At 42.2% G+C, this 12,706-nt stretch overlaps 1 protein-coding gene across 6 annotated transcripts in view; it reads right to left on the reverse strand.

The window, feature by feature from the left end:
* Positions 1 to 3,218: 3,218 nt before the first annotated feature.
* Positions 3,219 to 12,706, reverse strand: part of CENPI (centromere protein I) — a 50,197-nt gene continuing 40,709 nt past the window's right edge. For all 6 annotated transcript variants that reach the window (XM_066581635.1, XM_066581632.1, XM_066581636.1 and 3 more), the window contains 6 exons: positions 9,449 to 9,581; positions 7,282 to 7,406; positions 7,150 to 7,198; positions 6,793 to 7,026; positions 5,504 to 5,545; positions 3,219 to 3,537 (listed from right to left, as the gene is read on the reverse strand). In XM_066581635.1, the coding sequence (XP_066437732.1) occupies positions 3,415 to 3,537; positions 5,504 to 5,545; positions 6,793 to 7,026; positions 7,150 to 7,198; positions 7,282 to 7,406; positions 9,449 to 9,581 (706 nt within the window). In that variant the 3' untranslated portion in view covers positions 3,219 to 3,414. The remainder of the gene's footprint in view (positions 3,538 to 5,503; positions 5,546 to 6,792; positions 7,027 to 7,149; positions 7,199 to 7,281; positions 7,407 to 9,448; positions 9,582 to 12,706) is intronic.

The following is a 12,706-nucleotide window of genomic DNA, read 5'->3' on the forward strand; positions in this document are numbered from 1 at the left end:
GCATTTTATGACATGGAAGTGTCTGCAGCCACCACTGTCACTTTGGATGATAATTCAGATACTTCAACATCCTCACTGAACTCGATTGCTAGATACAACACGAGAAAAACACGAGAAAAAACACCTAATATTTATACCCCCCTCCGAATTCCAGCGAATGCATTAAGGTGGTGATAGAATTTGTGGCTATAATCCCTGCTGTTCCTACATTAGTGGGTGATTTTAATAACTGTCTGGATAGCTGCTGGGATAGATTTCATAAAGGCCCATTGTGGCTTCTTCTTTCCCAACAGCTTTCAGGGTTTCCTAGGGGGCTTTCTCTTTCTGCCATTATACAATGGCACCATCTGCTGGCTAGATCAAGTACTGTGGTATGGGACATGCTGGAGAGGCCCCTGAAAGCAGAGCAGCCAGTAATATACAGTTAGAATACCCTGCCGGACGTCTTCCGAAATCGGAGCTGCACAGCCTTCAATCAGAATGTCGTCAGACAATGGACTGGAAAGGATTAATAGAATTAGCTTTATCTGATCTGTGGAGATTGAGAAATCCAGAAGTTCGACAATATTTTGTCTTCATTAAGTTTCTTCATCAGCCTCGTGTTTGTCGGATATCTTTTTTATCAGGGCCAACAATACCCAAAAAGAGACAGTCTACACTGGGGCCAGGACCTTAGAAGCTGGTGTTCCCTCAGACCAGCATCTTATCTGTAGGACCTTGAATGTGGGCTACCTGCTGACTTTTAGCTTTAGGGTCTGAGAGAGGTCACGCTCATTTACAGCTGGTGGCAGCAACTCAGGTCTGTGGCTGCAGCGAGCCCAGCAGGCCACGATTTTAAAAGACCTCAGATTTTTGCCAAAATTTGGCTCAAAATATTCCTCTCCCTGCGCGGGCTCCAGTAGTGCTCTTAAAATCACAGACTGGACTTACTAGATCAGGCAGTCTGGGGTTCTACCACAGCACATCCTTCTTGCTCTACATCCAGGCCCCTTTCACTTCCTCAGCATGAATGTTTATCCACTACGAGCAAACAAAGAATTTGCAATTTTTGGGGCAAAAACTGCACTGGGCAGGCACAACAGATTTGACCCATTGACTAGAGCTAAATCTGCATGCAAATCACATGGAATCTAAAAGATTATACAGTCCTATACACATGGAAAATATCCAACATGGATCTGAGAGTTATTTTGACATGTGAACATGTCCCAAGACTCAGGCGCTACAGGGTTTCCATCAAATTCTATTCTTTTTGAACATTAGATTTTTTATTGGCATTTCCAATATATATAAAAGCAAAAGTTAATGCAAGTATGTATTGATTAACATTCATCAATATATTCATATGCATTTTAACAACTTCAAAAAGGAAGGTTAAAGGGGTTGTCCCGCGCCGAAACGGGTTTTTTTTTTTTCCAATAGCCCCCCCGTTCGGCGCGAGACAAACCCGACGCAGGGGTTTAGAAAGAAAACCGGATAGTGCTTACCTGAATCCCCGCGCTCCGGTGACTTCTTACTTACCTGGTGAAGATGGCCACCGGGATCTTCACCCTCGGTGGACCGCAGGTCTTCTGTGCGGTCCATTGCCGATTCCAGCCTCCTGATTGGCTGGAATCGGCACGTGACGGGGCGGAGCTACGAGGAGCCGCTCTCCGGCACGAGCGGCCCCATTCAGAAAAGAAGACCGGACTGCGCAAGCGCGTCTAATCCGGTGATTAGACGCTGAAAATTAGACGGCACCATGGAGACGAGGACGCTAGCAACGGAACAGGTAAGTGAATAACTTCTGTATGGCTCATAATTAATGCACAATGTACATTACAAAGTGCATTAATATGGCCATACAGAAGTGTATACCCCCACTTTGTTTCGCGGGACAACCCCTTTAAGGGTGCAAAGAGAGGGAGCAAACTGGGAAGAGGTGAGGAAAAGGGAGAGTTCTCTGGTATTTTAACAGGAGGAATGCCTCAGTCTGTAGTGCATCTTACCAACAAATACACTTGGCTCTGATGGACCATATTAATGTCAATGGAGAACATCAAAACATCCATGTCTGTTATAAACTAAAACAATGTTAGAGGGAATTTGTCAGTCACATTCCCCTCATCTACCAACACTAACTGCAGATTGGGAGGTTTGTAGACAAACCGAACCATACTTTGTTTTAAGGGCCGTACCTCTGTGGCCTTGAGGATGCCATTTGCTCCTATTTGTATGAAGCACAAACCATTTGTAATCGGTCCAATGGGTGGCACACTACTTGGGAATCATCCAGGATCTATTCCTCTTCTTCTGCTTCAACCCTGCCCATTTGCAGACATACATGCACCGTCCTTGGTAAGCACTGTGTTCCTTGAGCTAGAGATATTGTGTGTCCCAGACAAGGCATACGTGCCACATTTTTGGAATCAGAATGTGAAGTTAACGCTTCCAGCCAAAAGGAAACTAACGCAAATGGGCAAGGTTTAAGGAGGAAGTACCCACACAACTCCTAAGCATTATGTCGGACATTTTGCACCCAATTAGCAGAATGTGAAGACTTTTGGGACAGTTTATAGTCTGTACCTTCAAGGCCCCCCCCCCCCCCCAAAAAAAAACAAAAACACAAAAAGATGTGGTTCAGTTTGCTACACTCTCTCTTATCTACCAATACTAACTGTAGATGGGGAAAAATATTCCCTTTAACCAAACCTAAAAATTACCAATTTCCTCTGGTTACGTTTCATAAGAACAAGGAATAAGCAGAAGAAGGTTTTATTCTAAGGTGAACAAAGGTTTAGGTCTAAAATTGGGTAATACAATAGACATTATTGAATATTGTATCAAATGAGCATGCTTGTCCATTTCCATATCTCCTATTCAGAGACCTAGAACATATAGCAGGGTCTAAACTGGAACCTCACAATGAAACATAACTAGAGATGAGCGAACGTACTCGGTAAGGGCGATTTCGCAATCGAGCACCGCGATTTTCGAGTACTTTACTACTCGGGGGAGCTGTGTGGTGGGGCGTGGCGTGGTGGAGCGGGGGGTAGCAGCGCGGAACAGGTGGGAGCTCTCTCTCTCTCCCTCTCCCCCCACTCTCCGCTGCAACCCCCCACTCACCCACAGCGCCCCCGAGTACTTTTCACCCGAGTAGTGAAGTACTCGAAAATCGCGGTGCTCGATTGCAAAATCGCCCTTACCGAGTATGTTCGCTCATCTCTAAACATAACATAACATAACATAACATATCCAACTGACGTGCCATAAAGGTCTATGTAGGAAAACCCTTTTAAAAAAAATCAGTCTTTTTAAATTTCAGAATTTAAAAACAAACAAATATCAAAATATGTACATTTGTTATACGGGGATTAGAACAATAAAAACTTGTGAATTACAGTAGATGTACAAAAGGCAAGTATTTAACTAGGATTAATGTTTATGCTCTTCCTTCTTCTTGGAGCTCACACGATTCACGCTACTCTCTACGAAAAGCTTCAGATCAGTCAGTCCTTCACTGTGTAGAAATTCAATATATGTATCCCAATACCGGCCCTGTAGGATAGGAAAAGCAAGCAACATGTCAGGGGGCAGAACACAGACCTGATGGAATAGCTGCTGATCAGAAGTAAGAAGCTTGTTTACCCCAAGGGATAAATAGAATAATATGGGATAAAGGGATAAGGTTTTTATACCTTGGCTGATTAAAAATGTGACGATGGCTAATCTATATTTTTTTCCCCCTTTTATTTAAAAAAAACTAAATCCAAATACACACGCTTTATATTTTTACACACAATTTTCTTATTCCTCAAATAGACTTGAGGTTACGATCATTTAGATCGCTGGTATGCTACACTGCACAGCTAATATAGTGCAGTGTAGTATGCCTGACAACTTTCCCATTAGACCTTAGACCCTATAAGCTGTCTTGCATGACAGAACCAGCGGCCTGGGTGGCCCAGTGGCATTCCATGATTGCAGTAGTCTCCTGTCAACCCCTTACATGCCTCGGTTGCTATTGACCATGGCACAAAAGGGGTTAGTTGGCTGGGTCACTGCAATCCCGTCCATTACAGTAGGGACTCCACTAGCATTGGACAGCCGACAATGATACACTGGACATCCACGCCAAGCTAAGGCCTACTGGTAATTAACGAGCCATACATGTATTGTAAAGTGTTCACATTAGTCTTTTTGCATGTGATAATGCATTAAACACCTGCAGATGTATTGTTTGGATCTGCATCCAGGAAAAAAAAAAAAGCGCACTTAAAACTCACATGCATTTTGCATGTTTAATCAATGTTAACTAATCTCAGTTGTGTAAACGAAAAATGCGTTTTTCAAACTGTGTTTTTGGTGCATTTATAGACAAAAGCGATGCTGCGTAACAGCCCTCTTAGGGTGTTATTACACGAGAACCATTAACGATTGTGTAGTAGCGCTAATTGCTGGGCAGCTTGGCAATTGTTGGGAAAATGCGAACACTAACAGCAGCTGTTGGCATTGAAAGGCTTCTATTACACAAGTGCTATCAGGCTGTGGTCCGACGAAGCAAAAACGGCAGCAACCCCATCCAGCTGCAGTAGCCAATGGCCTCTCAGTCTTTATGAGGTGTTTGCTGTGCCGGAACGAGGTCTTAAGGTCTTTTTACACGGGACGACTGCCATCCCACGGACCGCCGTCTGACTATTGCTCCTGCGCGTACATAAGCTCAGTGAATGGAGGCAGAGCGCGCCAGGATCATTTCAGCCCACCTGCTTCCATTCACAGAAAATGTTAGTCACTCAAACACTGAGCAGCTACTGTTTACACAGCCCGACAGAGCAGAGGGAAACATCAAGTTACTCCGACAGGTGAACGATTTCTCATTCTGTGCCGTCAGCAGCCGCAGGTACACGGGGCGACTCTCCCGAATTTGCGGCTTCCAGTGAGAATTTTGGCAAAAAAAAATCTGTGTAAAATAGCCATAAGGCTGCCTTCACACGGGCGAGAAAATTGCAAGATGCACAAATATGACCACCATTCTTTTAAATAGTGATACACGTCAGCGATGTTTTACTGTATGGCACCGCGATGTGATGCAGGAAACAAACCAAGGCAGGTTCTATCTTTCTGCATGCTCTCGAATCGCACCACGTGCTAGGTGCACTCAATGCAAGCTCATCTATTTGAAAACAATGCGAGAAACTCCATGATTGCTACATCCTCAAAGTGATGCAAAGCGGATTTGACATGAAAACTCCTCGCATTCATAGTGAATTCTCATGGTGGGGAGCGTGATCTGGGCGTTATTCATGGCCTCATATTGTGCTCACCAGTATGAAGCTAGACTTACAAACAGCACTTCTCCGCTGCAAAATGCAGGTGAAGCTCTGCTGAGTGCAGTCGGCACTTGGATTTGTCATAGGGATTGAACTGAGTCCAGGTGCTGGCCACAATCAGCGTTTCTCTGTGTAGAAAATCATCCTTACATGACAGATATGAATCTAGGATTTATAAAATGTTAAAGCCTTACCTTCAAAATATTGAGTTCAAACATTCTGTCTTCAGAGAGTCTCTAGGAGGAAAAAAAATATAAAAAGGTTAAAAATGTATGTTTTCAAGCTCAGAGTTACATATTAGAATACTGGACCGATAAGTTTTTTGTATATGCTAGTTATAAATTATTAGTTCACTGTACGAACACAAAACATGTACTGAAGGTCTGGATTATGACGTTCTGCACAATTATATATTGTTAATAATTTAACATAAAAAAGTACCTACTTTGCTTATTGTTTTGATGCTGATCAATGGGGACAATAGTTCCTAAAGTGTAACCATTTAATTTCAAATGTACAGAATAGGCAGTTCTAAGCATTTTTGCAATATATTTTATCAACCTATTCTGTACATTTTTACTAGAAAACTTCCTATATAGTCACGTCCAGACGTCCCTCGCAGTCGTAGAATTCTCATCTGTTCTGCAGTGTTCCTGGCTTCTGTACCGGGTGCCTATGCTGCATTTGGCTTCTCCTAATTACATCACATCCGATCCTTGCTGAACCTGATGTATTATACCAGATACATATAAACTACCAAAGTTTTTTTTCCTGCAACCCTTCCCACCCCCTAGAAATGCAAAAGAAAAAAAAGGCACCAATAAAAACAGCTTGTCTTGCGGGGTGAAAAAAAAAAAAAAAATAGATTCTTCGCCGCTTTTATTGTATTACATATATTTAACTCAGGAGAGAAAATGCCTGCAATTAGATAGAGCAGCAAAGTGAAAATTTCACACAGGTCTGAGGTTTCATTCTCTGTTGGCTAGCAATATTAGTCCCAAACCCTTCTCCAAGAGCCCTGGTGATCAAATGAAGTGCAAATGGAATATAAAATAAACTTTGATAACTATCAGCATACTTTATATAGATATCTAATATCTGAAGTATTTTCAGAAGGCTAGCTTGATTATGCTACCCTTTCACATGGTGGTGACAGACAAGCAGATGTCAGCAGTCTGTCACTTATGGAGTAATATGAAGTAGCTGATTGACAGATTCCCCCCTTTCACTTTGCATAGAGAGAAATCAGTCAATCAGCAGTAAGACAACAGACACGCCTCCAGCTCATGAATGCATCGAAACTCTTCCTTCACAGCACTCACTGCATATTGCGCGGCCCTGTGTTTAATGTAAAGTTATTGAGACGTCTTTAAGTGACAGACCTTTGGGATCGGCGCATTTATTATTTTATGCTGCCATTGATGAGGTATTATAACAAATATGACAGATTCACAAACAGAAGTATTAGAAGGATACTGCTTACATCTCTAAGAAAGGAGATGGCGAAGCTTTGTAAGGCAGGGTGGTACACTATATTGAAAGTCTTCTTGTAGGTCTGAACTCCGGTCTTTTCAAGTAGCTCTGGCTGCATCTTGACACCCTGTGGATGGCTGTCATTGCTAAAAGCCTGTGATGTCCAAAGGCACCCGACCATGGCAGACAAGTACTGGTTATACAGCTGAAACGTCTGGCTGTTTATATTTAACAGGCTGTGACTCTACATAAAGACAAAGGGGCAGATTGAAAGAAAAAAAAAAAAAAAAAAAAAGTACAATTGTTTAAAATGTTGCACTAATAATCTCTATCTTCTACTTGGATTAATACATTCATCATCTCTTACCGTTTTAGGTTTCTCATTCTTTTTTGCTGACAGGAGGTTCTCTCTGTACCTGGAAAATTATGTCCACAAAGAAGATCAGTTTTGTTGCAGGTTATATAACAAAATACAAGATCCTGACTCTGATGGCCATACCGGTGCATGATGTAGCAGAGCTGGTTGAGGTTGACAGAGTCTGTACAGAGAAGAGCTGCATAGAAGACTGCAGGCGGTGGAAGGACAATCACGGGCAGATGAAACCGTACATAGACATCAGAGACCTGCAACGAAAGGAACATATACATGTGACCCTTCCTTACTTATACTCTACTTGGGATATTTTGAGCTAACTTTGTGATAATAGTTACTCTGAGAAAATATTTAAATCATAAGAAAATGTAGTCTTTCACAGAAAGTGAGAAAAAGGTGAGGAAGGACTGGTGGGAAAACGTGAGGATGGACTAGTGGAGAATTGTCAATGGCAATAGTAACTTTTTAGCTTCTTGTTCTTATTAGAATCCAAACTCTATACAAGTGTAAAAAAAAGAGTCATTGCTACAACTAAAATCAGCAGTAGAGATGAGCGAGCGTACTCGCTAAGGTAAATTACTCGAGCGAGTATTGCCTTTTGTGAGTACCTGCCCGCTCGTCTCAAAAGATTCGGTGGGGGGGGGAGAGGGAGAGAAGATAGATTCTCTCTCCCCCCCCCCATCGAATCTTTTGAGACAAGCGGGCAGGTACTCACAAAAGGCAATACTCGCTCGAGTAATTTGCCTTAGCGAGTACGCTCGCTCATCTGTAGCCAGCAGTCAACATCCCGTGGCCACCAGTATGCAGATACCATCACACCGCCTTATATGTGTATTGTGAAAAGGGAAGATGACACTATTGAAGGTCCTCCAATTTTCTGGTGCAAGTTGCACCAGAAAACGGTCTTATATGTTTGCACATCGGAATAGGGCCAGCAGGGGTATCTTATGACAAGGGTGGAGATTGGGCTGTCTTAGTTTAACCCTTTACATGGCGCAGTCAATATGACTGCAGCATATAAGAGGTTGAAAGAGGGCACGCCCCTCTGTTACCCAATCAGACCCTCACAATGTAATTGCGGGGTGCCAATGAACGGCCTTCAGGTCTGTTATCTGTGGTGGCCTCTGGAGGTTTAGTCAAAGGCAGGATCTCATACGCCAATGTAATACACTGCAATATTGAAGTATTGACTGAGGATAGTCCCTGGAGGAAGCCATCACAAAACGTGCGTTGGGGTGCAGGTGACAAGAGTGCGGTAACATGCGGCAAAACTAGTTTATGATTTGTGTGTGAGCCCAGTGTTTTTGATATGCATTTTAATGTGATGTTACCTTTCTTTGAACACTATGGATCTCACTACAACATATGTATTACAGTTGAATTGCCACATCCTGCTCATTCAGTCGTCATCTCCTCCTGTGTTTAATGGTATTTTATATTTTCATATGTATAAATAAAGTATACATTTTATTTGGCTGCATGCGCTGACCTACGTTCAGGTCTTGGCAGTCTGGGGACTTCAGAAGGCCCCCGTGCTGCCATGAGAGTTTGCCTATTAAAATACAGTATAAGGGTGTCTACCCACTAGCGTTTTTGTTCCACTGCGAATTCGCTGTGTTTTTTTCCCCCCAGTTGTCAATGGGATTTTCTAACGTTAAAAACGCAATGCACCAAAAATGCAAAAACGGCAACTTGCGTTTTTGCTGCCTTGCGTTTTTAACGTTAGAAAGTCCCATTGACAATTGGAAAAAAAAAACAAAAAAAAAACCTAGTGAGTAGGCACCCTAATGCAATATACTGATACTGGCATGATATCACACAAATGAAAGAATCAGTGCAAAACCGAAAAACATTGCGGGAGCTCGCCTTTAGGGTCGTAAACGACTAACATAATGCAATACCATAGTACAATAAAAAATATTCAGCTTCCCCCTAAAAAACAAAAACAGGTGCAATTGTGGGTCTTTTCCCACTCACATCACTTCGAAATTGATTAAAGTCTTCCAATACCTTATATGGTACGTTAAAGAGGTACCATTGAAAAATACAACTCGTCCCCCAAAAAAACAAGCCCTAAAGTAGATATGTCACTTTTTTTGAAAGTGGGAGTAATAAAGATTATTTATGATTATTATAGTGCCAACGTATTCCTCAGAGCTTCAGAATGTGACCTGAACACAGGAGCCTCCATGACCCTAGGTCATGAAAGGGTAAACCTGCGCTTTAGTATAAAAGTTTAGCATGTTTGCAATCATAACCTTGAAGATGACATATAATACAAATATAGTCTTACCAATGTATAGAAGTCTAGAATAACGTGTAGCATAAGGGGACCGTTATGTAACTGGATAGCCAAAGAACACAGACGGCCTGTGAACTGGATCATATCCTCCATAGAGTTCATCAGGCTTGACATGGATTCATTCCTGTTGCACAAATACAAAAAGAGTCTTAAATTTTTTATCAGGACAGAGAAAACAATGTGCATATAGCAGCGAAATACGGATACACATTTATGCATCAAGTAAGGATATGTACCAATGAGGAAGTTGCCTTCCTTAAACGTCGCTTTACAACCATGCAGCTCTTACAAATAAATCATCTCTGTAAGTATATATTTCAATCAAGATGTAAATCATGACCACCACAAGACATACCTGGGATGATGTGGACCCACTGGGTTGCTAATGGATTTAACCCATGCTAGATTATAAGTAATCCAAGGCTCCCACATGGCCCGTGGTCACCCAAACCCCTACCAACTTTAAAGTCTCTGTCTCTGCTCCAGTAGAATGTAGTTCCATATATATCAAAAGGGGGAGAAGGAAACCCAAGTACAGGCCTCATATCCACCAGCCCCAAAGCCATTTGCAGAGGTGGATAGGAGGATTCTTTTCGCTCTCTGTGTGGTGTCCGGGCATAGGCAGGCGAGACCACGGGGCTTGTAAGATGGTTGTCACAGATGGCTCTGTAGTCTCTCCCCACAATGGCAGAAACGTGGCCCAGCACGGTCGCACGCATGGCGGGAAAAAAAAGCAAATAAAAAAAGAACAGGCAGATGTAAAAGTGATGGTAATTAGTCCCAACAGTGTTGTCACGTGACGCCAGTACCTAGTTTCCAGAATATGGCTGCTTGTGATGAAATAGAGTCCACAGACACGGGTATGATTTTCAAACCAGAGTTATACGGATAATCACAGAAGACGGCCATTACTTACTGAGTAAGGAGTGCATATCGATGCGTCCTCTCACCATGTAGGTAGCTGACTACCAAATGGGGGAGCGAATTACACCTGTGCAGGACACCGATGAGACAGCCGTGTGGTTCTAGCCACAAATGAGCCTGAGGCCGTATTCACAATGTATTAATTTGTGAATAAGGCTTGGTAAAAGGTATGTAATTTGTTTCCAAACAGCAGCTTCACATATTTGATCAACAGAAGCGGAGGGAGGCCTGTTCTGCCAATAAAGTAGACATGACTCTGCTGGAACGGGCTTTAAGGCCTTCAAGAATTGGTTTATTGAAAGCTTTGTATGCTTCAATAATGGCAAGATGAAGCCATCTGGAAAATAAGCTTTTAGCCACTTGTTTTTTGCCTTGTTGCGACCAAAGAATTGAGCAAATTTTTGTCATGCCTCCATTGACTTGTGGATTCCATGTATTGGAGAACTGGTCTTACATCAAGAAACTGGAAACCAAGTTCTTAGTTGTTTTTTTGGTTATCACAGGAGGGAATTCTAAAATCCCGAGAACTATGAAATGATACCACCACCTTGGGCAAGAACGAGGGGTCTAATTAGAATATTCAGTGACCCTAAAGAAATGGTTCTTGAATTAATGCCCGAGGCTCACTTCCAGCTGTAGTTATGGCAACGAAAAAAAGTTTTTAGCGTTAAAGCCTTAGTATTGACTCTATTTTAAGCCTGCAGATCAGTGTTCCCCAACTCCAGTCCTCAGGGACCCCCAACAGGTCATGTTTTCAGGATTTCCTCAGTGTTGCACAGGTGATGTAATTATTGTCAGTGCCTCAGACATTGTAACAGGTGTTCTTACTATAGGATATCCTGAAAACATGACCTGTTGGTGGTCCCTGAGGACTGGAGTTGGGGACCCATACTGTAGATTCTCATTAAAGACCCTTTTTCACTGGGTAGTGCGGAAGAATCTAAATTCACAAATTCACTTTTACCCAGTGAAAAAGTGAATTTGTAAATTTAGATTCTTTCGCTACAGTGAATAAGTCTCATTAAAGACTCAGATTAAATTTTAAAATGGAAATAGAAGTTCTATGGGTCTTTAAAAGCAGAAGACAGAATAAAATCTAAAAGTAAGAATCTGAGAGTTTTGTATTGTAAAAAAAACAAAAAACAAACAAACAAACAAAAAAAAACAGTAAGCGCTGCCAGTTGGACTTTAAATGTAATTCGACATTTTTCCTATCCATCCTAAAGGAAATCAAGAATTAAAGAAATAGTCAGATCTGAGGACTGAGGACATACATTAAAAGTTAAATCTTATTGTTTGTATCTCATTCTAGACAATCAGGTTTAGGGCTTATTCGGACGACCATATATCGGCCGGGTATTCACGCCGGCCGATATACGGCGTCTCTCTGCAGGGAGAGGAGGCTGGAAGAGCCAGGAGCAGTGCTCTGAGCTCCCGCCCCCTCTCTGCACTATTTACAATGAGGGGAGGTGGGACAGGGGCATTAGCTCCGCCCCATCTCACCTACCCTCATTGCAAATAGTGCAGAGGGCGGAGAGGGGGCGGGAGCTCAGAGCACTGCTCCTGGCTCTTCCAGTCTCCTCCCCCTGCAGAGAGGGATGCCGTATATCGGCCGGCGTGAATACCCAGCCAATATACGGTCGTCTGAATAAGCCCTTAGATCCATTTTTCTGACAGACCTTTCTTTAGAAGTATGGATTTTTCATAAGGGACCCTTAGGTAATAAATCTGGAAGGGTTGGAAGATCAAGTGGTTCCTGGATGCTCAGGTTCTTCAGAAGAGAGAACAGCTTCTCCATGAAAAATGCACCTTGATCATTGTAATCCCGTTTTTGGTCCAGGAGAAATTTCTGGAGAACTCTGGGTACCAGGGAAATTGGAAAAAATGTCTGAGGGAACCCCATCCCCCACTAATTGTCCATGAAATAGCAAAGAACACAACTTATTTTTTGAGGCCATATTCCCTGACCAGGACGTTAGCTATAAAAAAAACAAACAAAAAAAACCCTCTAGATGAATTCCCTGTGGTTTGTTAACACATTTAAAACATAGTCTTCTTCCTAATAATTCACAATTTTATGCTAGATTTGAAAGCTCTACAAATATGCATTTGATATTCTGCTGCTACATGTTGAATTTCTACAGATTGAGATAGGATTTACTAGTGAAAAAGTAAAGGAGGTGGAGAATCAGTTCTTACAGATGACCACTTGTGATTGGGAGCGAATAAGAATAAGATGGACTCTGTATGTTCAATATCCTCAAAAGGCTCTAAATACAAAGAAAATTATATGGTTTCCTGATAGGGATGACTATTAAACACATG

Source organism: Eleutherodactylus coqui, chromosome 10 (genome assembly GCF_035609145.1).
Source record: "Eleutherodactylus coqui strain aEleCoq1 chromosome 10, aEleCoq1.hap1, whole genome shotgun sequence".
NCBI classification, from domain to species: domain Eukaryota; kingdom Metazoa; phylum Chordata; class Amphibia; order Anura; family Eleutherodactylidae; genus Eleutherodactylus; species Eleutherodactylus coqui.